Source organism: Myotis daubentonii, chromosome 8 (genome assembly GCF_963259705.1).
Source record: "Myotis daubentonii chromosome 8, mMyoDau2.1, whole genome shotgun sequence".
Classification (NCBI taxonomy): Eukaryota; Metazoa; Chordata; class Mammalia; order Chiroptera; family Vespertilionidae; genus Myotis; species Myotis daubentonii.
Window position 1 is genome coordinate 34919616 of NC_081847.1, and position 25918 is coordinate 34945533.

The 25918-nt window shown below is 54.6% G+C and overlaps 1 protein-coding gene across 3 annotated transcripts in view; it reads right to left on the reverse strand.

The window, feature by feature from the left end:
- The window catches only part of NOL4L (nucleolar protein 4 like), a 125322-nt gene extending 110543 nt beyond the window's left edge, over positions 1-14779 (reverse strand). The window contains exon 1 of one of the 3 annotated variants that reach the window (XM_059705855.1): positions 14188-14776. In XM_059705855.1, coding sequence (XP_059561838.1) covers positions 14188-14508 — 321 coding nt within the window. In that variant the 5' untranslated portion in view covers positions 14509-14776. Of the gene's footprint in view, positions 1-14187 lie in introns of all 3 variants that reach the window. The other 2 variants (XM_059705857.1, XM_059705856.1) reach the window with 2 other exon arrangements.
- Positions 14780-25918: the final 11139 nt, after the last annotated feature.

Genomic DNA, 25918 nt, shown 5'->3' on the forward strand with positions numbered 1-25918 from the left:
GCCAATCTGAGTCTTACCATGAGCCAGGCCCCAGGCTCCTACCTGTGTCCAACCACCCTGTATGGCAGGTTCTATTGTTATGCCCAATTTACAGAGGAGGAAACTGAGGCCCAGAGAGGTTGATTAATTTCCCCAAGTTCACGCAGCTACTAAGCAGCACAGCCAAGATGTAAACCCAGGACTGGGTTCTTCTCAGCTACACTGAACACCTCCCACCCTGGGATCTTATCAATAACACTATCAACTCAACTGTGAATCCCTGAGGGCAGGGAACTTGCAGGGGGGTTCCTGGCAGCACCTCCCCAAGGCCCCCTCACATCTGAGGGACTGCCTTGGCTCCTCACCACAGCCTGGTACCACCTCGCTGATAAGGACACCAAGGCAAAGAGCTGGGAACTTTTTCAAGAGCTGAGGCTGAGAAGTGGCAGAGGAGGACCTTGAAGCCCCGAGTTCTGGGGCCTAGCCAACAGCCCCCCACCCCGCCTCTCCCCACCACCAGCCCACGTCCGTCCGCAGCACAGAGGCAGCATATTGAGTCCCCACATCATGAGCCTGGACGAGGCAGTGACTAATTCCTGGGGCCCAGCCAATGATAGAAATACCCCTCCACACACCGGAGGCCTGTCTCAAGATCCAAAGGCCACGGGCTGACCTCGGGCTGACCTTCTCACCTCTGCCTCCTGCTTAAAAAGGGCAGAAGCCACAAAAACTGAGCTTCAGGCCCGAAAGGAGGAGCTGGGCAGTGCACAACAGTAATCACAGTAATAACAGTAACAACAACAGCAGTGCCAGTGCTCACAGAGCACTCACCCAAGGGCACTGCCCTCTGCTAGGCTCCAGAAGCTGGTTCTCACAACAATCTAGAGACGCAGGTCCTATCATCAGCCCCCACTTTCTAAATGCAAAAACTAGGGCACAGAGAGGTTGAGAAAGTTGAATGAGTTGCACAGCAAGTATACAGAGGACTCAGGATTCAAACCCGGGGAGCCTAGCCCTAGGGCCACGTAGGACTGAACCCCTCTGGCTCAGAAACTAGTTGGAGGGGAATAGGGTGGGTCTGGGCACTTCTTACCGCCTTGGGGCTGCTATTTTGTGGTTGTTGTGGCTTTAATTCATGTGTGTTACCTTGAAAACAAACCTCTCGTGCTCCTTTGTCCACAGAGCCACTGGCCCCATCGCAGGAGGCCTAACCCCTCCTTTCCCATTTCATGGCTCCCCTCTTTGTAAGTGCTCTCCCTAGCTCCTCCCCAGCTTCCATGGCACCCTCTCCCTGCACTGATCCCCATCAGTGCCACCCAGAATGAGCACTGACCACCCATCTCCTTTGGGACTGCTAGCAGCTGGCTGTAGCCTGGGTGTAAGGCTGAGCCTTCTCTCATGTAGGTGGGCACAAGCCCCCCCCCCCACACACACACCATCAGCTAGCTGGCTGTGGGGCTCTACGCCACTCCCTGGCCTTCCTTAACCAAAGAATACCTCGTAACCCTGAGGGCCAACCCCACCAATAGATCCTATTTGTGCCTAAGCAGCATGTCCTACTGTCGGCACACTCTGCCAGACAGACTCATGCCTGCCGCCCATCCTGGGAAGAGTCACTGTCCAAGCCCATGCATTACCACGAGGGGCCCAGCATCTAAGCCTTGCTGTCAAAGAGACTGGGTGATTTTCCCTAGGTTTGGCTCAGTGGATAGAGCATTGGCCTGCGGACTGAAGGGTCCCGGGTTCGATTCCGGTCAAGGGCACATGCCCAGGTTGCAGGCTCAATCCCCAGTAGGGGGTGTGCAGGAGGCAGCCAATCAATGATTCTCTCTCATCGTTGATGTTTCTATCTCTCTCTCCTTCTCCCTTCCTCTCTAAATCAATTTTTTAAAAAGTAATTAAAAAAAGAGAGACTGGGTGATTTAAGGAGCTGAGGGCACGACACTTCTCTGCTTGCATGTGCTCAAGTCCCTGCTCTGGTGCTTACCAGCTCTCTGACCTCAGGCATGTCACTTAACCTCTCTGAGCCTCAACATCCTCATCAGCAAAATGAGGATTATAATGACAATTATAATGGTTGAACAGTCACATGGAGTCATGGGCATAAAGTATTTAGCAGAGCACTTGGCACTATTTAAGCATTCGGCAAATGCTGGCTGTGTCATGTTATCATTGTTTTTATTTGGTAGCAGGCATTGACTGAGTGCTTTAAGTATCTCAAATGATCCCCACAACAAACCTAAAACATAGTTGATATTACTATCCCCAATTTACAGATGTGGAAATGGAGGCTCAGAGAGGGTGAGATGTGTCCAAGGTTTTTCACAGCTGGTTGGTGAGGCAGGGTTTGAACCCAGGGCTCTCTGCCCCAGGGAGCATGCCCACTTGTAGTCCCATAATGGGCAGCCTGGACTCTGGAGTCCAGTTCTCCTCTTGCCCTCCTTCCCTGGCTGGACCAGCAGGACTCTGGCCCCTCCTTCCTACCTGCTTTGGGGCAGCGCCTTCCCTCTGCCCTCTGGCTTCCATCAAGGCTTTCTCTCACCCAGACGTGGGGGAGGGGGTCTGTCAAGCCTCCAGAGCAGATCCAGCTGACCACCCTCCTCCTGGAAGTGCTCCCTCCAGTTTTCCTACACATACCCCTCCTTCGTTCTATTCTACCTCTGTCCACTGCCCCTTCGGCAATTCTCTGCTCCAGTGTCCCCGGTCCTGTCCAGACCCCGCATCCCTAGGACTAAGGCCACTGGTCACAGCACAGGACAAGCAGAGAACACGCCTGTTTCCTGTGTTGAGCAACTGACATGGAATCTCCCTTCACATCCACATAGCAACCCCGTGTGATGGGAAATACTACTGAGTCCATTTGCCAGAGGAGGAAACTGAGGCTCGGGGAGGAACAACAACTTGTTTCAAGATCATCCAGCTAATGAGTCGTGGAGCTCAGTTCAAACCTGGGACTGGTCTGAGCTCCAAAACTCAGCTGCACTGCTCCATATTGGCCTTGTACAGATTCTAGAGTTACTGATTCTATCACAGTCCTAATCCTAATTATAACTACCTTTTACTGAGGACTTGACTATGTAAACACCCGGGTACAGGTGCTTCTATACTGAGAGAGAGAGAGAGAGAGAGAGAGAGAGAGAGAGAGAGAGAGAGAGAGAGAGAGAGAGAGAGAAGAAGAAGAAGAAGAAGAAGAAGAAGAAGAAGAAGAAGAAGAAGAAGGAGGAGGAGGAGGAGGAGGAGGAGGAGGAGGAGGAGGAGGAGGAGGAGGAGGAGGAGGAGGAGGAAGGAGGAGGAGGAGGGGAAAGAAGGGAAGCCACAGCTGTTATAACCCCATTTTACAGAAGAGGAAACAGGCTCGGAGTGAAGAACAGACCTGCCTAGGATTGCACATCAGTAAATGGCAGAGCCTTGGCCCAGCCTCTGTCCCCCCACAGCCCCACTGCTCTGCTGATCTGCAGGAGCCACATATTCAACATAAAACCCTTTGCCCCTTGGCCTGCTCCTGTTCCAGCCTCCAGATCTCCCAGGGAGGCCCCAGCCCCACAGAGCTCCCCAGCCTGAACTCACTGAATTGCCTCCCCCCTCCCCACCTTGTCCCAGGCTTTCCTCTCACCCCACACAGGGTCTCCTAACCACCCTTGAGAGAGTAACAGCTGTCTAGTTTGGAGATCTTTACAGTGGGGAGGCTGGTCCTCCAAGGGACCCTGAGATGGAGTAGCAGCCCCTACTCTGTGGCCTGCCTGGCCAGCTGGTTTTATGCCATCTTCCTAACCCACAGGGTGTGGGTTATCACCCCCTTATACAGAAGGGGCCAGGGGGTCAGAGCAGGCAAGCCATCTGCCCAGAACCAGAAACTGGTGGCAGAGCTGAGATTCAATGTGGATCTGTTGTTGGCCATGTTACCCTCTGGCCTTCCTATGGTTGCTCTACCTGGCACAGCCCCTTTGGCCTGGGCAGGCCCCTCTCCACATCCCCACAAAAATGACAATTCCACTGTTTAAGATCTCACATAATTCTCTCTGGGTTTTCCCAACAACCTGTAGGGGAGGGATAATCATCAGACCCATTTTTCAGATGAAGAAACTGAAACACCAAGTGTTTCCTTGGCCGGGTGCCCAGCAGAGGCTGTGCCTTGGTTTGCTAACCTGTATAATGGGGTCATAATGCCTTCCCAGGGTGGTTGAGGCCTATGTAAGATTGTGTAAGCCAGGGGCTCTTGGAGGTACATCCTTGAGGTGCACTCAGACAAACCTGGAGGCCCGAGTGCATTTTTCTCAACCCACCAGCCTCCAGTCGGGGGCTGCCTGGCAAAGGGAGAGAGTCCCATGTTTCCTTGAACATGTCTTCAGCCCAGGGATGCTGAGAAAACGATGAGTCATCTGCCCAAGCACAGGCCTCCCAGGAGCCTGTATCGGGTCCCAGCTGCGGCGGGAAAGGTTCCAAGCTGGGAAGGGGGCCCCGTGACCATGATGACTTCCAAGCTGCCCCCATCAAGGCCTGAGTCACCAGGTCTCCTCTAGGCCCTCCCATGCCACACACTGCCGGCCTGGAGGACAGCTCTTGGATTCTGCCCACTGGACTCTGCCCCTGTGCCTTCGGCCCAGATCTGTACGTCTTCCTACATTTCTGGTGTCATAAACAACCCTTTTCCCACCCAAGAATACGTGATCCTCTAGCCTCCCTACCCCCCTACCTCCCATGTTACCCAGGCCCCACCCAGGCCAAAGAACGGTGTGACATGCTTAAACAGTGGGCTGTCATTCTCATGGAGAGGGGTCTGCCTAGGCCACAGGGGCTCTGACAGGCGGAGCAACCAGCAGGAAGGCCAGAGGGTTACATGCCAACAACAGACCTGCATTTGGACCCCAGCTCTGCCACCACCTCCTGGGACTGGCCTTCTCTCTCCGCACCCGTTTCTCCTTCTCCGGAACACATCTCCTTGCCACAGCATTTCGAGGGTTCCTTCTAAAACTCGTTTCTGACCTTACCTCCCCTCCCGGAACACCCTCCTGTGAACGCCTTGCTCTCCTTGGTGGAGGCACACTAGCTCCTGAGTGGCCTTCGAACCCTCCTCTTCCATCTGGCCTCAACCAATTTCACCAGCTCATCCCTTCTGCACTCCACATGCTTCTCAAGCTTATTTGACCCGTTACCCATCCCTACCCCATTTTATTGTTTTAACCCTCACCTGAGGATATTTTTCCATTAATTTTATTTTTTATTTTTTAAAGACAGTGGAAGAGACGGGGAGAGGCAGAGGGCGAAACATCGATGTGAGAGAGACACATCAATTGGTTGCCTCCCTATTGTGCCCCGACCAGAGCTGGGGATCGAGCCTGCAACTGAGGTACGTGCCCTTGACCAGAATCGAACCCAGGACCCTTCAGTCCCTGGGCCGACACTCTATCCACTGAGCCAAACCGGGTAGGGCCCCTATCCCATTTTATTTATTTATTTTTTTTCCCTATCCCATTCCGCGGAACAGACTTCTCCAGGGAAGTGGCCGGGCGCGGGGCGCTGACCGTGCCTAAACCTGCCCCACTCCATGGAATGAGCTTCCCCTGTTCTGCTCTTGCTGAAAAGTTTGTTCCGGCCTCCAGGTCCAGCTCAAATGTCACCTCCCTGAGGACCCCCGACAGCCTCAGCAGGAGGATGGGCCTGGGCCTGGGCTCCCGAGGCCCTCTGAGTGCAGGATTGAATGAGTGGTCCTCAGAGTCGGCTCTGAGACATCTGCTGTCATTGCTGTTTCCTTCCATCCCCCACCCCACAGTGGGGAGCCCCCAAGGGGCAGGGGCTGTTCTGGGCCTTGAGGCTACAGCAGTGAAAACAGACAGGTCTGCCCTGGTAGAGCTCATAGCCTTGTGAAGAGACATACACCAAACATATAAACTAGTATAAATAAATAAATAAATAAATAAATAAATAAATAAATAAATAAATAATATAGGAGGTGATAAGAGTTAAGGAGAAAAATTAATTAGAAAGGGGTAGGAGGAGAAGGTCCAAGGGACCTAAGATGGTCTTGACTGGGTGATCAGGGAGGAGGTAACATTGGAGCAATGGGAGAGGGAGCCAGCCATGTAGAGATCTGGGGGAAGAGTGTTCCGGGCTGGGAGAGCTGCCAGTGCAAGGGCTCTGGGGCAGAACTGTTCGTGGTGGTTTGCAGACGCAAGGAGGCCAGTGTGGCCGAGCCTGAACGAGCAAGGGGAGAGTGGAAGGAGGCGAGGGCCGCACGCAGCCAGGGCCAGACTGTGCAGGGCCTGTAGGCTTTGGGAAAGACTGGCTCTTGCTTTGAGTGAGACAGGAGCCGTGTAGGATTCTGCGTAGAGGAGGGAAAGAATCTGATTTGTTTTTTGCAGCTTCCTCTGGCTGTGTGAGCCGGAGGGGATGACAGGGGTGCCAGGGTGAGCACAGGGAGCCTAGTGGGGAGGCATCTCCAGGCTTGGATGAGGCTGGTGGCAGTGGCAGTGGTGAGAAGGTAACATTTGAGATGTATTTACTAGTAGAAGGTGGAACCAAGAGGATTTGCAAATGGTTGAATGGGGAGGGCAGTCAGTATGAGAAAGAAGTAACAAAGACTCCAGGCTTGGCTGAGCAAGGAAAGCATGGAGCTGCAAAGATGGGGAGGACAGTGGAAGATGCAAATAACTGAGCAAGCGATTGAATGAATGACCCACTGGGTTTTGAAACCAGAGGGGCACACACCCTGCACTGGTGCTCTGTGGGACCTCGCGCTTGTTCTCTCCACTCTGGCCTTGGTGTTCCCATCTACAGCTGAGAAACCCCGTGTCCCAGGGTGGCCAAGAGGACTGGGCCTCGTGGGGAGAAGACAGGCCCTGCCTCCAACCCCGGCAGCCTGCCCAGGCTGCAGTTGAGATGAGAAGGGAAGGGTTAAGGGGGAAAGGTGGCATCTGTCTTCCACAGGCTCGGTCTGGGCCAGTGGGAGGGCTGCCCTGAGCTCTGAGAAGCTTTTGCAGAGTGCCCTTGGATGAGGGGCATCATGAGCCTGGGGTGGGCTCCAGCACCTGTGAGCCTGCCTCCACGCCCCAGGGGCATAGAGGGTCAGACAGCCATGGAACCCACACCCTGCCCCTGGCTTACTGTGGGACTCAGGAGACTCCCCGCCTTTGATGCCAGATTCTCATCCGCCTCACAGAATCCAGGGGAGAGTAAATGAAATAAAGTATCTGGCACATGGCAGGGGTTTAAAAACATAGGGGATGTGCTCAGACCCCTGCCCAGGGAGGAAATCATTAAACCAGCCGCACTGTGTTCTCCGTAGGATCTCAGAGTCCAGAACTCAGGTTTCTGGGCAGGGACGGGGGCAGGGGTGGGAATGAGAGGCCTCTGGTAGGCTCATCCTTCTACCTTTCTACCTGGTGAGTGACCACAAACCTTGGTAAAGCCCTCACTCTCTTCCCTCTAGCACCCTGACCTCTGGGATCTGGCTTCCCGCATCAGGAAGGGATTCAGAGGCAGGAGGAACCACGGGATACTTCCCTACATCACCTAGAGACACTGAGGCTCAGCAAGGGCAGAGAGAGACCCTGAGTCTTCATATCCCCAGCTCTGGGGGCCTATGCCAAACCCATGTTCTTCACCAAGACTTACCTGGTGTTCCATGAAGCTCACTACAACATTAACGAGGCCCCCAATGGCACTGAAGATAGAGAAATAACTGAGATACAACCTCTAGTGAACTAATTGTTGCTGCCCACCTACAACATGCCAAGAACTTTGCTGGGTGCTTTATTTCCACTGTCCCATCTAATATCCATGACATCTTTAATCACCATCCCCATTTTCCAGATGAGAAAAAGTCAGGCTCAGTGAGATCACATAGCAGCTAACATTTCCTAGGACTGGCTACATGCTTCAGGCTCTACATGCATTAATGCATTCATCTTCACACCAGTCCTATGAAGGAGACAGGATTATCAGCTCCATTTTACAGATGAAAAAACTAAGGTCAGATTGGTGAGAGAGCAGACCTGGGAGTTGAAACCAGGGCCCTGTGGCTTGAGACCCCAAGCCCTTCACCTCCTCTCTATGTCAGACTGGGCCAGGGGCAGAAAGCAGACTCAGGAGCCCTTGTTCTAATAAGCCACCTGCCTCAATGGGCCCTCACCCAGCTTCCTTCTGCTCCGTCTCCTGCTTTGGGGTCCAGAGGCAGGACCTGCTCTGACACAAGTTAGCAGAGGGACCTCCTCCAATGACAGCAGCGCCTTTTCCAGTTTACCGAGCCTCCTGGAAGTGGGGCTTTGGAGTCTGTTTTCCAGATGAGACTTGGAGAGATCAAACAGGCTACTTGCTCAGGTCACATGCAAGGATGTGGCTGAGTTGGGATCCCACAGGTCCTGGCCCCCTCTTTTCAAATTCAGAGCCCTCTCTCTCAAAGCCCTCCCTCCCACCCGTCATGGTGCCTGGCTTTGGGCTAAGTGCCGCAATGCCAAAAGGTCACAAGCTTTTCCCTGTTGTCCTATGGGGCAAGGCATAGAGGAGGTAGAGGAAGAAGGCTGGAAACAGAGAGGTGCCTGGGCCACTGTCATGGGGACAGGGACACAGTGCTACCTCTGATGTCCACTCCCTCCCTCTCACTTGGCTTCAGCAGCGGCTGAGACCCGAGGAGAGCAGAGGCCAGGGCAGGAGCTCAGGCTGGCTCAGCTATGATGAAGGACATCGCTGTCAATATGGTGCGGCCAGCCTGATGGGTTTTTTTCCAACAGGATCCTGAACATGTGTACAAGCACACACAGTCACACTCATGGTCTGCCAGTGCCCACACCCCAGGTGCTTGCACATCTGCCAACACACGCTCACAATCACACACATTCATGAGCATGCAGTCTCCCCTCCACCTGTACACACACATACACACACACACACTGCCCCAGGCAGACAGCATCTCCAGCCTGCATACGGACAGGCACATGCACACTCACGCCCACACAGTCACACTGCTGCCCGCACACGCACATGCACACATACATGCTCTACCACGAGTTCACACACACGTGCACAGTCCTCAATGCCACCACCTCCATGGTAAGAGCTGCCTTGGAGAAGCCCAGGTTTGCCTGAGGCTGGGTCACTTTGTCCCTGGGCAGCCCGAGCCACAGGCTCCCTGACCCTCAGGCCCCCCCCCCCAGAAGCATTTTTAGGATCCCAGATGGGCTTCCTGACTCCCAGACTTTCGGGGACAGTTAGACAGCCTATCGGGGGGCCACGAGGGAGGGGATGTTCGTGCCAGGTCTGACCCAGGACCCAGAAGGGAGGTCCCAGGAAGGCAGAACCTGATCCTCCAGCATCACACACGATCCAAAATACCAAGCCCCAGAGTCCCCAAGACCATATTCAGAATAACTGAGGCTTAATTAACAAAACAGCCCATTTCTGCCATGAGAAATCCAAATTGGGCCCTGCCAGATGCCACTGTCAACCTTCTCCCCAAAGCCCCCCAGGACCAGGACAGCAGAGGCCTCCTCCTTTCTTCTCACCCATTCCCATCCTAGGGAACCCCAGGAAAGCCCTCAGACACCTCACACAGAGCCAATCGCACCAGGTAAGATTACGGACACATTCATCAGAGAGATTCTTCTCAACTAATTCAGATTAAGGTGCAATGAACTGAAAGCTTGTCGTAGAGGACCTAGGTTTTCAAATTGGGTCAGGCTGCAAGACACCTCAGACAGGGTCAGAATGCACCTATGTGAGGGCAGTACCGGTGCGCAGGACCTGCCCCCATCAGCAGTGGCCTTAGGGAAGCTCTGAGCCTCCCTAAGCCTCAGTTTACTCATCTGAAGAATGGCAATAATAACAGCACCGACCTGGGCTGCTGTGAGAATTCAATAAGCCACTGCGTCTTGGCCTCTCAGCACAGTGACAGGCACCGAGTAGTAACTCAGAAAGGGTCGCCGTGGTGATAATTTGAAGAAAAGCAGGAAACACTAAGGTATTCGACCGAAGGTCACAGCACATATTACACTGTGCTAAGTTGGAGACCATTTCCCGCCCAGACCAGCGGCCGCAGGTGCCAAAGGTTTACACAAAAGCTCTGGGGAGAAAGACTGAAGACTGTGAAAATGCTCTCCACTAAATGAACGTTGTCTGCAAACTGGGAAAAGACCACCATTAGTCAATTTGGCCAGAAGAACACCTGGGGTCCTGCTCCAAAGAGCCTGGTGTTGAGTGGAGTTTGGCGATCCAGCATTTCCCCTCGGGGAACGGGGCTCTAACGGAGGCATCCTGGCACGTGATGGGCCACAGAGAAGCCCCAGTGGAGCACAGAGATCTGTGTTCCAGTCCTGGCTCCCTACCAACAGAAACTTCCTCTCTCGAGGCCTCAGTTTTCCCATCTGGAAGATGGTAGAGTTGGGCTGAGAACGTTTTTCTCCAAGCAGCCCTGGGGCTCTCTGGTCCAGGGAGTTGACAGATGGCCCAGGGCCCCACCCCAGACACAACCTGTGGCCCTTGCAGGCCCTGGGGACAGTCCCACCCTAAGAGACCAGAGGAAAAGGAAAGGGGAGGGTTCGTTTTGTGGCCGACACTGGAACGGAATCAGAGGGTCTTGCCTCCAAGGGGTTTGCTTCCCCTGCTTGGCAGGCCAGGGAGGCCAGAGCAGTCCAAACACAAGAAATAATAAATCCTACCCAGGCTCTGCCCAGCCAGGAGGCCCGGCTGGCTCTTGTCATAAAAAGATCTTATCCCCTTGAGCACCCCTGCCCATGGCGGAGGACTCCGCCCTCCTCCCCTCAGCCCTCCGCCTCTACTTCTATTTCCTGTGACAACCTGCAAACTGAAGACCAACTTGCCTCTCCACCCACCCCCCACGCCCAGGCTTCTGCTCGACCCCCGCCCTGCCCCACCCCCCACGGGGCCCCAGCTGCAGGAGGCCCAGGCAGAGTGTAATTCCCCTTGCCCTCCTCTCAGCCCCCGGCCGGGTCCGGACAGATTAAGCCTTTGTCACACACACCCAGAAAAAGCTCAGGGCCAGATGGGACAGGACAAGTGGTGTCAGATCATCGACCCGCTGCTGGCCGGGACTCAGGGAAGGGCCCGACCACAGCACCGCATATGGCTGTGGGAGGAGGAAAGGGGGCCCATGGAGGGGGCAGCAGCATGGAAAAGAGACAACACACTATGGCCACCCTTGGGACCTGAGCCCAGGCCGGGGAACCTTGTTCAGCTGCTGGATGATCCAACTCCTACACTACACCCCCTCTTCCCTGAAAATGTTCTTCTGCCTGATTTCTTGATCATATCCTCAGTTGTGCCCACCTCCCCCACCAGCTGGGTGCCCCATGAGCAGGCACAGGGACCAACCCATCCCAATGCCCCAGCACTCCCCGCAAAGCCTGTGGGTGCTAAACAAATGCCCTGGACAAAGGTTTATGGCCCAATGACCTTCATAAAACCCACCCAGGACAAAACTACAGGATCTCTCCCAACTGCCACCAGAGGCAACGATAACTTTAAGAGTGTGTGTGTGAGTGTGTGTGTGTGTGTGTGTGTGTGTGTGTGTAGGCAAGTGAAGGGGGGGGGTCCTCCTTTGTACCTGTCAAAGAAGGTCCCATTCAACCCCTCCCAGGAAGAGGCCATGGTTGCTGAATTCCCAGCAGGATTCTTTCCTCTTAGATCAGTGAAAAGGAAAACAGAAATGTAAAAATAATAACTGAGCACCAGGATGGTGCTTGAAGATGGGGGTGGCAAGACTAGGGGCATCTCCTGTGCCTGGCTCCGGTTGGCTGGGCAGGTGGCAGGTAACTAACAGGCTCTCTGGGGACCAGCAGGCCAGGCAGGAGGGCGTGGGGAGCTCGAGGGGCAGGCTGTCACAGGAGGGCATGTCTCTTGTGTTTGTCGTCTTCCTGGCAGCCTGGGCAGGGAGGCCTGGGTCCCCTTCTCTGCCTCCCAAGCAGGTGGTCCCTTGGGGAAGGCTTATTATTGGTCTGGAAGCCAGGCGCAGGCTTTTGAGGCCCGTGCTGCCAGGGCGGGTCAGTGTGGGCCTCTTGAAGGTTATGAAAAGACTGGCTGGGCTGGCAGAACCCGGGCCCGGACCTAGCACCCAATTTCTGCATGTGGCCTGCATGGGCGAGTGTGTTCTTGCTCCACCTTGACAGCTGTTTGGCTAAGGGGTTAAGGGGACTGCCCCATGATGGCCACTCCCTAGAGAAGAGGTCAACCCACACAGAGAACCAGTGAACCAGCTGCCAAGTCTGAGGGTCACCTGCCCCACAACTCCAGGGGCCAAGACTTCCAGCTCCCTAAGGAGGAATAACCCTGATGTGTGTGTGTGTGGGGGGGGGGGGCACTAACTGGTTTGGGAAGCCTGGATGGCTCAGGGCAATGACCCAGGGTGGGGGGCCCAGACCCAGCCAACCATCTGGTGGGTCCCTGACCTCCAAAACCCACACTTAGGCTGGGGACACCAGCCCGAGGTGGGGGAGAACCGAGGAGGGGTAAGAACTGTTAGGGTGGGGAGGGCCAACCTAGGCTGGGAGCGGCAATAGCCCATGCTCCCCCTGTGGGAAAGTGGGCACTGATTTGGGCTGGGGGCGGGATGCCTGACTCGATCGGGGAGGGGGCAATGACCCAGACTCCCCGTTTTGGGGAGAAAGCTGATTTAGGTCGAAGGGGTCCCTGACTCCAGGGAGGTGGGACACTGCCCCAGCCTTCCCCTTCGAGCGAGGATCGGCCGTGGTCGGCCCGGCCCTCTGCTGTGGGTCCGGCCCGAGGCGGCAGCGGCGCAGATGGGCTGCTGGCGGCCGCAGCGGCAGCCGCGCGGTTATCAGCGCTCCTCGCAGATGGGCCGCCCGCCCTCCGCGCTCACGGCTCCCCACTCCCCGCGGCCTGCAGCCCCGTCCCCTAGGCGCGGGGGGGAGGCGCCTCCGGATCCGCTCCCTGGCTCCCGCCTCCCTCCCTCGCGGCCCCCTCACCCCGCGGGCCGGGCCCGGGCGGCCGCAGGAGGGGGAGGGGGAGGGGGAGGGGACAAGTGCACTTTTCGTAACGACCGAATCAATTGTGTGTGAAGAGCCCGCTCTGGCCGGGGACCGGGCTGAGCGCGGGGCGGGCGGGCCGGACGGGGGAGGAGCGCGGAGGGGGGAGCGGGAGAGCGAGCGAGGGAGGGAGGCCGGCGCGGGGTGGCCCCGCTCGCTCACTCGGGCCGGGCGAGGCCAGGGAGGGAGTGAGGGGGGCAGGGAGGGAGGCCGGCCCGGCCCGGGAGGGCCGGGGGCTGAACGCACTAACGGAGGGTCTCCGCGACGGAAAGTTCAAAGCTCAGCAGCGCCCCGGGAGCAACCGACCCCCCCCCAAGCCCCCACCCGCGGCAGAACAATGAGGTCCCGGCGGGGGAGCCGCGGGGCCCGCGCCGCACGCCCTCTCCAGGGCGCCCCGGGCCGGAGGGGACGCCCCCGCCCGGCCGCCCGCCTCCCTCCCTCGCAGAGGCTGCGGTTCCCCGCCCCCTCCCCCACGCCACCCCGCCCGGACCGGGCTGCCCCAGGGACGGGGGAGGGGAAGGGATGGATAGGTCAGGCCGCCCCCGTCCCAGGGAGGGGGAAAGCTAGGGGCCCGGGGGGCGGAGGGGGCGCCCCACCCACCCGCGGGAGGCTGCTCCTGCGCCAGGCTGCGGCTCGGGCTGCCCCTCCCCGGGCCAACCCCGGGCGGGGTCGGGAAGACTGTACCCGGGCGAGCCCCCTCCCCGGGCCATGGGAAGGCGAGTGGACTCCCCGTCCCGTGGCTGCCCCTGCCCCCCGCCCGCGGCACCACCCTCCACACACACACACACACGCGCACACGCACACACACACCGCCCAGCCGGCCCGGGGGCGGGAGCGCGAGGCGCCCGGGACAGGCAGCCCCGGGGCGGGCAGTGGTGGGGTGGGGGGGAATTCGGGCTTCGGAGAAGCCGCCTGCTGGCGGGGGGAGGGGACGGGAGGACGGAACACACTGGGGTGAGCAGCCCGGGACGGCCCGCTCCGCAAGACCACGGGCCGGGCAGCGGCGCAGAGGGGGGCAGGGACAACCCGAACCCGGAGCGCTGCCTGGGCGGGCCGGGGCGGGCGGGTGAGCAGGGAAGCGTGCGTCTCGGGCGGGCCAGACCCACGGAAAGCCTCAGGGACACAGGTTCGGACACACATCCACACCCACACCCCGCCCCCGCCCACCCGGAGCCCCGCGGCGGGACCGGCCCGCGGCCGCCGCGCGCGCACTCACCGAGCCCGTCTTGACCGGCACATACACCACTTGGCCCATCTTGGGTTCCCGGCCGCTGCCCAGGCGGAAGCCCTTGGAGCGCACCCAGAACTGGAACTTGCCTTTCTCGCCGGCCGCCGGGCCATTGCCCGCGCCGGTCCCGCCGCCGCCCTGCAGGACCTCGGTGATCCGCTGGTATTTGCTGCGTGTCACCGTCTTGGTTTTGGCCGAGTCGCCGTAGGTGCGCAGGCACCAGTCCCGGAACTGGCGGCCCAGCTCTGAGTCCCCGGGACTGCGCTCGCGCTCCCAGCCCCCGCGCAGCAGCAGCGTCGGCTTCGGCATCCTCCCGCCGCGCCCGGCGCCCTCGGGGGCGGGCCGGCCGCCTGGCCGCCCGGTGCCGGGACTGGGCTGGGCTGGGCTGGGCCGGGCCGGGCCGGGGCGCGCCGCGACCGGGGCTGTCCCGCGGTGTGGCTCCGGCGCGGCTGCTTGATGGGCACGGGCGGCGGCCGGACGCACGGGGCTGCAACGCGCTCTGTCCTGCTCGGGCGGCGGCGGCGTTGGCGGCGGCGGCTCCGGCTCGCCTCCTGCTCCGCCTCCTCCTCCCCCCGGCCGGGATGCAGGAGCGATGGAGGCAGCTCGGGGCCCGGAGGTGCAGAGGGGGCGGGCCGCCCGGCGGGCGGCCGGGGGAGGCGGGAGGCGGGGAGCGGCCCGGGGCGCGGGGAGCGAGACCGAGCCTGGGCGCGGGCGGCGGCGGCGGCGGCGGCGGCGTCGGCAGCGGCGGCGGCTGTCAGTTCGCGCGGCTCATCCTGCTCTTGCTCAGGCTCCCGCTGCCGCTGCTCTTCCTCCTCCTCCTCCTCCTTCTCTTCCTCCTCCTCCTCCTCCTCCTCCCGCGCCCGCCTCCACCACGCCGCGGGATCCCACCTGTTAGAGCGTCGCAGCCCTCGCCGCCGCCCCCCCACCCCCTCCCGCGCCCGCCCGCGGGGCCCAGCCTCCGCCCTGGCCCGGCCCCTGGGGGCGCGGGGGCTGCCGCGCCCGCAGCCACAGAGAGGACAGGAGCCGCAGGCGCACAGTGCTCAGCCCAGGGACTGAGTTTCCTCTGGCCGGGCCGGGCCCAAGCCTCCCAGGCCACACTGTCTGGACCTGCGGTCTCACAGGGAGTAGGGCACAGACCCCGCCCGGCCACTAGCGGCCCTGCCTCCCCCAGTGGGCGCCCGGCTGATTGTAGCCGGGCACTGGCAGTACAGGGCAGGGCCCCTTCCCTCCCTGCAACTGGTCTGACCTCTCTGGTTCTGAGCCCAGAGCCAGAAGAGCAGTGTTCCCCAGGGGAACCCCTAACCGCCGCCCTTGGGGCCCCCCAACTTCCTCCCTTCAGCCTTACCCCAAATTCCCCAAAGTTTGGCTAACCTTTGCTTCTGCCATTCCCACTGCTGTGGGACAGCCCCAGGCCCCAAGGAAGTCTCAACACGGCCTCACTCCGTCAGTCCAACTCCACCAAGGCTTTAGGGGACACTCGACACACCCATAAATTCAGCCTGAAATAACCTGTCTTCGTGGGTGCACCTTGGCCTAGAATCTCTTGCTGAGTAAATTCAGGTGGCCGGCCATTCCCCTCCTCCCTGGGCAGGGCTGAGCCTGAGTAGAGCCAGCCCCCTCCTCCTTAATGAAATTACCAACATAAATAAAGGTGCAGGCCAATTCCCCAGAATTTCTGCCCTCCTTTCTTAACAGGTCATGAGGAATCGCTGTGTTTCTCTCCCTGCTGTTCCCTGGGGTCTAGCCCACACATTCCCAGGCTTCTCCTGCAAGTCACCACTCAAGCCTGAGGCCCAGATTTGGGCCAGTGCAGGACCATTTTCTGTCTCAGAACTACTGGCTACCCCCACCCCAAGGTCCCCCACCCTGGTACCTACAGTGTGCCATGTCCTGGCAACTCTGAGAGGCAAAGGGACAGGCCTATTTTTACAGACAGCGGCCTAGGGCGTTGGAGTGGTGGCCTGACCTGCTCAAGGTCATTCGGGGAGGAGGGGAAGGTTTCAGTTCAGGTCTATCTCTAGCTTTGCTACCACATCAAACAAGAAGTCTCCCCCTGCCATCCTGCTGGGAGGAATCCCAACACTGTATGTGCCCAGCTCCCTTCCCCAGACAGGGAGCTCAGGACCCATGTCTGACTCATCTCTGTACCCTAGGCCCTAGCACAACACCTGGCACACAGTAGGTGCCAATAAATGCCGAAAGAACCCGAGAGGTTGTCCAAGTCCCAATCTCTCTCTGCATTTCACATTGACTTAATTTTAGATAATTTACATTTCCATGTTACTTTATATATATACCAACAACCCCACAGTCATTTTCCTCTTTATCTTCCTAAGAGCTCTTTTTGGTTCCATACTGGCATGCATGTTTTTCAGAGATGACCACTGGGGCTCAGAGCGGGGAAGACACTACCCAAAGGCCACCCAGCTCCAGGGGTGCAGGGGCTCCTGTGTGATTTGGAAACCCATGCCCTGACTTTTCCAATAGACCCCTTAACATCTCCACAGCTGACTTCCTTCAGTCCAGCAATGCTAATGATCACTTTCAGCAAGGGTGCCCTGGTGCCTAGGGGGTAGGGTCCCCCTTTGAGACCACGTCTCTTTGTCCAGTTCCAAGACCCACATTGAGCCAGACAGCCTCTCCACGTAATAGCTGGGCCTTACTCTGCCTTTCAGAATCTAAAAACCCGGTTGTCAATCTTGGGCTGTGCTCTGGTGTGGCAGAGGTGTGGTATAGTGAAGAGGGCATAGGCTTTGGGGAGAGTCAAACAGGCTTGGGATTACATCCTGACCACTGTTATAGGCCATGGCATTCTTCACATCCACTGGCTGCCTCCTAACTGAATTAACCCATCAGTCCACCCTTTGCTCTGTGACCTCAGACAGACCACTGAACCCCAACTTCATTGTCTGTACAATGGACAGAGTGTCATGGATGTAAAAGTTCAGCAGAATAAAATGTGAGAGAGCCTGGTATATAACAGGTAACCAATAAATGCCATTTTCTCCTTCATAGAGACTGCAACGTATTCAAGGAAGAAGATGAGCATTGTTGATACTTTTCATGTTTCATTCATGCAACAAACATTTCTTGAGCAGCCATTATGCACCAGGTACTGGGGAGATAGCCATGGGATACCAAGGTCCTTGCCCCCTTGGAATTTACTGATGTGTGTGTGTGTGTCGGCGGGGTGCGGGGGGGCATTCATTGAGCAAACCAACTATCAATGATTACAGCTTGGGGAAAGGGCCATGAGGGAAATGGGGAGCTGTGAAAACAAAAAATGGGTGGGAATGAGGAGAGACCCCTCTGAGGAGGTAGATTTGAGGAGCCAACTATGCTGTTATGAGGGAAGAGCATTCCAGGCAGGGGGAACAGCACTTGCAAAGGCCCTGAGGTGGGAAAGAGATTGGCATTTTCTAGAAGCCCAAAGGAGGCCAGTGTGACTACAGTGAGGTGAGTGAGGCGGGGTGGGAAGACAGGAAACCATGGGGAAAACTTTGGATTGCATTCTAGATGTGAAGGGAAGCCACTGGTGAGTTTTGAATAGGGGAGACACTGAGGAGCAGAGGGGAATTGAGAAGTGGAGGGCAGCTATAGTCCAAGTCTATGATTAAGGGTCTTGCAGGTCAGAGGCTTTGGTTTCTCCTCCCATGTATCAGCTCACTCTACACCAGCCACATCTCAGCCTCTTGCCCTAAGTGGAGGTGGCTGAGCCAAGGAGTCAGACGCCTGCTGCAGCCCATCCCCACTTCTATGGAAACAGATCCCTGGACCTCTGGCCTGTTCAGTGGCATCCTCTAGCAGGGGTCCTGCCCCAGAGCATGCTGGGTAGAAGGTTTCTCACAATGCCCAGCATGGGGGTGGGGTGGGCAGTCCTGATCCTAGAGGTCAACGGTTCCGCCTTCCCATACCAGAAACCTGCCAAAAGGACATACGTAGTAGTTTGTCTCATTAATCATTCAGTGGAGCCCCCGGAAATATATTTTTTAAACTTAGTCCTGATGTCCAAGGGAGGCTGGGATTGAAGCAAAAAGGGCTCATGTCTGCTTCCAGTACTGACAGTAACATTCTGGGTCACAAGAGGTAAGTGCTGAAGGGTCTGCGGGGAGTTTATGGCTTAGACGGCCTGTTACAGATGAACAAACAGAGGACCACAGAAGGGGACAGGCTCAGGGTCACAGGCAGAGAGGGGCACTGGCCGGTGGGTTGGCCCACATCGCCTGCTTTTCACTGAGCCCCCACTCTGGGCCCAGGGGAACAGGAATGCCTGCAACTCAGAAGTGAGAATGTCCCAACCTGGCCTGAGGTGTGGCAGACTTCCAGGCCTGGGGCAGGGCAGTGTGACTCAGGCACCCACAGAGGCCTGCCCACCAAAGGCTGGGAGGAGGCCCTGCAGCCTTGCAGAGGACTGGTTTTCACTGCCAGACACTGGTGCCACCTCCATCGTGGACTTGTGCAGCCATTGCCACCGCCCATCTCAAAGCATCTCCCCCCGTAGTCTGCCTGGCCACACAAACCTGCTGTTCCAGGTCCACCTCGCTCAGAAAGGCTTCCTGACCGGTCAGTTTGGTTCAGGGACTTCCGTGGTTGCCCACAGACCTCTGGGCCTTTCCCATCCCAGCTCTGACTACACAGTATCATGATTGCCTGGGTGCTTCTACCTACCAATACCCAGCACAGGCGCTGAAGTTGAATAATTACTGAACAACAACAAAAAAAAGAATGAATGAATGAATGAATGAATGAGCAAACAGAGCTGGTTCTCAACGTGCACATCTCAGGATGAAGTCTGCGGCATCCGCTGCCTCTCCCCAGTCCTTCCGCCCATCAGCATTTGGCGTGCTCTTCCCCGTAGGCGCTGCCACTGAGTGACCTTACGTGAGCACCTTGATTTCTCTCAGCTTCATTTTCAATGTCGGTAAACTGGGGGTAGGAATTTGTCCTAACTCACTGGGCTCTTGTAAGAATAAGCACTTAATAAACGTTCGCTGCTATTGTCACTGTGTCCGTCTACCATTCATTCCGACGTTTGTGCATCCTCTGTGTGTCAGATGCCGTGCCTGGTATTGGGAATACAGCTACAAACAAGATGGACCTGGCCCCAGCCCTGGTGAAGCTCAGGGACTAGCTGACTTAAAAGATTATGACAAGCCCTAGCTGCTTTGGCTCAGTGGATAGAGCATTGGCCTGCAGACTGAAGGGCCCCAGGTTCAATTCCAGTCAAGGGTACATGCCCGGGTTGTGGGCTCAATCCCCAGTGTGGGGTGTGCAGGAGGCAGCCAATCAATGATTCTCTCTCATCATTGATATTTCTATCTCTCTCTCCCTTTCCTTCTCTCTGAAATCAATAAATAGATATGTGTGTGTGTGTGTGTGTGTGTATATATATATATATATATATATATATATATATATATATTTTTTTTTTTTTTTTTTAATATTATGACAAATGCTCTAGCCAAGTAGCTCAGTTGGTTGGAGTGTCATCCCATACACCAAAAGGTTGTGGGTTTGATTCCTGTCAGGGTGTGTACCAGAAGCAATGGATCAATGTCTGTCTCTCTCTCTCTCTTTCTCTCTCTCTCTCTCTCTCCTCTCTCTCATCAATAAAAAATGTATCCTCGGATGAGTATTTAACAAAAGATTATGACAAATGGGTTGAGAATTGAAAAACAGAAAGGTGCTGTGAGATCACACTGATGGGGGCTTAGATGAGCATCTTTGAGAAATCCTACCCTAAGGGTTCCTGGCCAGAGGCACTTAGGGCAAAAACACTAGGGAAGGAGGAAAATGTCTCCATACCTACAGTGGCCCATGCCATGGTGCCCGTGGAACCATAACCAAGAGGGAAAACATTCTGCTCACCTCGCAGAGTTCGAGAACCCCTTGAGTCCAGGATCTCTCCTTCCCAAAAACTAAGGATTTCATTCAAATGTCACCTCCCCAGAGGAGCCCTCCTTACTGTCCTTTCAAAAATAGTCCCTCAGTGACTCTCTCTCCCCTTCGCTGCTTTATTCACCTTCACAGGCTCAGCACCACCTCCCATTATAATATGTATTGTTTGTTTCCTTGTTTCTGACATCTCATGCACTGGAATGTATGTTCTAAAAGAGCAGGGATTCTATCTTGTTGACTACAGTATCTCCAATATCCAGAACAGCTGGCACATAGTAGGTGTTCAGTACATATTTGGTTGAATAAGTGAATGAATCTATTGAGGATATATCCCGTGTGTGTGTGTGTGTGTGTGTGTGTGTGTGTATTCTTCACGTGCTACAACTAAAAATTGCAATGAGACCCAGGAAGATTTATGTCAAATTGAAAAGGAAGGAGGCTTTTTATTTTGTTTGTAATTTTGCCTATTGCAAGTCACTTCCCTTCATTGAGCCTCAGTTTCCTCATCTGTAAAATGGAGCTAGTACTGACTTTGCAGAATCATTGTGAGATGTCAATCAAATGTGGTACAAAATACCAAGATGGGGCCTGGCACACAGTAGGTGCCATATGAACAACTCTGTTATTGTGGTGGAGCCCTTGTTTGGGGAGGCTTATGCAGGGGGATCAACATGGCCTGAGCCTTCCTGCAGGACACAGAAGCAGCTGACACTGGATCTGTCCCGTCACCTGAACTCGCCAGTAATTTATTGATGCTGGATGCTGGCACCTAGCAGCTTGCCGGGTCAGCCTTAGGGAGGATGTGTGGGTTATTGGGGCCTACCCCCAGCTTCTTGCATGTGGGGCAGGGTGGGGGAGTAGGTCTGCACAGCCCAGGAAAACTGATAGGTCAGCCCTTACAAGTACCCAGTAGCAGGCACTGGGAGACTAGGAAAGAAACGGGTGCATTCCCTACCAGACCTGAACTCCTAGAGGGTGAGATGGGCATCATTCATGATTTGAACAACCACAAAAAATAGAACTGCAGGAGGGCCTACTGTGTGCCAGGAAATTTGTACATATAACCACATCTAAACCTCAATGAGGTCTTGTGCGTATCTTTTAGGTCATAAAATGTCATCAAGGAGAGGTCAAATGATTCGCTCAAGGTCACACAGCTAGTGAGTGGCTGAGGGAGAATCTGAACCCAGATCTGACCTGCTCCAAAGCCCAGGCACCCTGTCCCCATGTTACTGCCACCCTGCCCCCATCAGGTTGTCTGGACTAAGGAGACAGGTAAAAAAAAACCCAAAACACTAAACTAAATAAAGAGCTTTGGGAGTTCAAAATGGAGAGGAGGCCCATTTCAGTACAGGTTTCCCACAGCCGAGGCCTTTAACTGGCCTTCATGGTATGGGAGAAAATACCAAAGAGGGAGAGTGTTTCAGGGCAGGGAAACCGCTCAGGTAAAGGCTTGGAGGTGGATAAGGGAATGGTGTTTGGTGCCCACTTAGAAGAGTGGAGGGGCCCTATGAGGGGCCAGTGGACATTCTGGGGTCTTGAAAGCGTGGCCAGGCTTTGGCTTTCACTGGGTGAGCCATGGGAGCCATAGGGGGTTGAGCAATGAAGCCACCGTTTCCCCCTGACCGGTGAGTTAGGGCAGAGGGGGCCAGGCCTCTAGTTGCAGCCTCACCTCCCTCCGCTCCCCTTCACCAGCTCTCTGGGCCTGGCAGGCTCACTGGCTCCAGAATATATCTTCTCCCTCTCACCTCTGTACCTCTGTTCTCACAGATCCCTCCCCCAAATAACATTCATCTGTCCAGATCCTAGGCCACTCAGGTCTCCTCCTAGGCCCCTTTCCTCCATGAAGCCGGCCCCAACCATACACGTCCTCGGTTACACGCCTCGGCCTTAGAGGCCTGGGCTGGGCAAGGGCCCATCCTCCGCTAAAAGCCGCAGCTCTCACCAGCCACAGTGGCTGGCTGTTGCTTTCACCTGCCTAGCAACATTCTTCTCCTGGTAAGCTGGAATTCCTTTAAGAAACGGACCCTTTCCCATATTCAGAGCATGTAGCTGGAGCTAAACCCTGGCCACTGAAAACATCTCCTCCCCTTGACCACCATGATGGTGGCCACATTTCTGACAATGCCGTGTGAGCCCCTGGATGCAGCTGTGCCTGACGCCCTTTTTATTTTCACTCAGGTCTCTGTGCTGGATATCTTGCAACCCAAAGATCCTTGTCAGACGCAGTGTGGCCCCTCTGGTCTGGCCCAGGCAGCCCAATCACCTCACTGGTCTATAGGTTTTCCCTTTTACCTCAACCCAAAGGTTCTCTTCTTTTCTCAGTTATGACTTCTACTATTCCACAGAATAAAGTCTTAGCATTCAAGGTCTTTCGCTGTCCTGTTCTGGTCTGCCAATCTCACTGAACTTTCCATTCCTCTGAACAACAAATTCTTTACATGATCATGACTTATATATGCTGTTCCCGAACTGGGACTGCCATCCCCTCTCCAATTTTCTTCCTGGAGAACTTCTACTCACTCTTCAGAATCCCACGTGACTGTGGCCCTGTCTGCCATACTTCCCTTGACCCCCCGGCGAGCTGAAATGTCTCTTCCCCCTGGCACCTCGAGCTCCCAGCTGGTCTACTTCAGAGCAGTGACTGTAGGGCCTGATTATTGTCTTCTGCTTGGCCACCCTTCTCCCCAGAGATGCTCCTCAAAGATAGGGTCATGTCTTATTCACTTCTTATCTCTCAAAGGACCAAAGAATAGTTGTCCACTGACTAAGATACTGACTGGGGCTGAACTCAAAGTCATACTGCCATGAGGCCTTGTGAGCCATTAGGTAACTATTTTTGTTGATCAACTCTTCAAGTTAACCACTCACTGGTGTTTTTCGGTTCGGCTTTGCTTTGTCTTGTTTCACTTTAGGACTTCTCCAGGTCTTTGATTTGCTGATGGACACAGTGAATCTATACACCAGCTTGCAATCATCTTACCCAACTTCAGGAATGGGGACATTGAGAGCCAGAGAGGGACAAAGACTCACCTAGGCAGTTCTCCCTCTACACCTCCGCACCCCTCCCTTCTACTCCGCAGGCCCCTTCTCGGTGCAGCTCACTTCTGTAGCAAAATGCTGAGAGGAAGAGCTCGGGAGCCAGGCTGCCTGCATTTGCGTCTTGTCCCCACTCTCACCAGCATGTGACCTTCGCCAAATGGCTTCACTGCTCCGAGTTCCTCAATGTTGTCAATGACGGCAGCACCTCATGGGGTTGCTGTGAGGCCAAGTGAAGTAGTCCACGTAGAAGCACCTCGCAGTGCCCAGCACAAAGCAGGCCCTCAGCAGATGGCTGCCAGCGTTTCCACGGCCTCGGCTTTCTCAGGAAATACCAGGTGCACCGGTTAACAATGCGGATTTTTTTCAATAGATGGAGCTACACATATGTTGATATACATGCAATTTGATATGTATGCCATTTTGTTGTATTGACAACACGCTTCAAAACTTCATATGTCAAATTTGCTGAAGGTGTTAACATCATAGATATTTTTACCCTTAAAAATGTCGGATTTCGTGCAAAAAAAAAAGAGCATTCGCGGGAAGTTTTAATTCATTACTTTATTTTGAAGAAAAAGTTATTGTATACTTTGGGAAGCTTATGGTGAACATGCTCCATCTCAAGATACTTGCGAATGCTGGTTTGAACGCTTTAAAAGTGATGATTTCGATGTGAAAGACAAAGAACATCCAGGTCAACCGAAAAAGTTTGGAGACCAACGATTACAAGCATTATTGGATGAAGATGCGTGTCAAACTCAAAAACAACTTGCAGAAAGATTAAATGTTGCTCAGCAAGTAATTTCTGATCATTTACAAGCAATGGGAAAGATTTTAAAGGAAGGAAAATGGGTGCCACATCAACTGAACGAAAGACAAAGGGAAAACCGAAAAGTCATCAGTAAAATGTTGCTTCAACGGCACAAAAGAAAGTCTTTTTTGCATCGAATTGTGACTGACGATGGAAAGTGGATTTATTTTGAGAATTCCAAATGCACAAAATCATGGGTTGATCCAGGTCAGCCATCAACATCGACTGCAAGGCCAAATCACTTCTGAAAGAAGACAGTGCTCTGCGTTTGGTGGGGTCAGGAAGGTGTGGTGTATTATGAGCTTCTAAAACCAGGTGAAACCATTAATACTGATCGCTACCAACAACAAATAATCAATTTGAACCACGCTTTGATCGTGAAATGACCAGAATGTGCCAGAAAACACAGCAAAATAATTTTGCTTCATGATGACACACCATCACACACTTCAAAACCAGTTAAAGACACGTTAAAAGATCTTGCCTGGGAAGTATTAATCTACCCGCCATATTCACCAGAACTTGCTCCTTCAGATTACGTTCCAATCAATGGCACACGCACTTTCTGAGCAGCACTTCAAAACGTACGAAGAAGTGGAAAATTGGGTCTCTGAACAGTCTGCCTCAAAACAAGAAAAGTTCTATTGGGACGGTATCCACAAATTACCTGAAAGATGGGGGAAATGTGCAGCTAGCGATGGACATTCCTTTGAATAAAGCACTTTTGATGTTTCTCTTGACATTATTGTGTTTTCTTTGATTACAGAATTCGCCATTATTAACCGGTACACCTAGTACAGTGGAGCCTTGGTTCTCAAACTAAATTCGTTTCAGAAGGCTGTTTGAGAAGTGATTTATTTTGAAAACCAAATCATTTTTTCCCATTAGAAATAATGTAAATTGAATTAATCCATTCCAGACCCCCCAAATGATTCCCTGTTTTAACCTTTTTCATATACAGTACATGTCTAATGTACTGTTTAATCTATAAACAAACACTTTTCTTAAATTTATCGAAGTACCCCCTACTAGCCTTAAGTGAATCATTTTTAGCATTCGTTCCAGGAATCTCTTTCAGGTCAGCATGCAGCATCTTTGCGTGTTCATATATCATTGCTACGAAATGCTAACTGCTTTTTGTTTATCCAAGTCAACAACAGTTTTTCTGCCTCTTTAATTGTGATCATTGCTTCTTTCACACCCTTAGCAGCATTAGCACTCTTGATGGCCTCTGTGTTTTAAAATTGTGCTAGTCCTTGATTTCACCAGCAACAGAAGCATTCTCTCTTTTGTTGCCTGAGAGATGCTTTTTGTCACGCTGAGGTATCCGCTTGAAAGGGTTGTCGGTTCGATAACTGAAATTTGGTTCGACAACCGATACATTTTTTCTGTAAACGACGTGGTTGAGAACCACATTGTTTGAGGTGGTTTGACTGTTTTAGACACACTGAACCCTGACATCTTTGGGATGCTCTGGGTCTCTCTGGAGAAAGATGTCAACTAAATGCCAACTCCAGGCTGGGCTCACTTCCACGGTGCTGGAATCTGGATCCCCACATAGAGACTGCGCCTCTGGATGCCCCGCTGCGAGCTCCTCTCTGGTTTGAAAGGAGACATTTTTTGTTTAGAGGTATTTTCTTCCACTTCATATTGGCTCTATAAATTGGATTTTGTTGAGTGGTTTCTGACAAGCAAGTCGAACAGGCATGTGTGTGGGGGAAACGCAAGGCTGCCTCTGGCCACAGGGGTGGGTCTGAGCCCTTGGGTTCCGCTGGTTACTGGCCTCGAGCTCAGCCCTTGGGCCGCTGCATCCTGGGGAGAGTGTGTGTCCTTGGGATAATCTAGAAGGATTTCGTCCCCAGGGAATTCTTTCTAGTGGTTTCCCAGAACCTTCTCTTAGAAGGAAGGCCCCAGTGGCAAATGGCCTGGTTATCTTCCCCGCCTCACCAAGCAAACCCGCACCCTGGA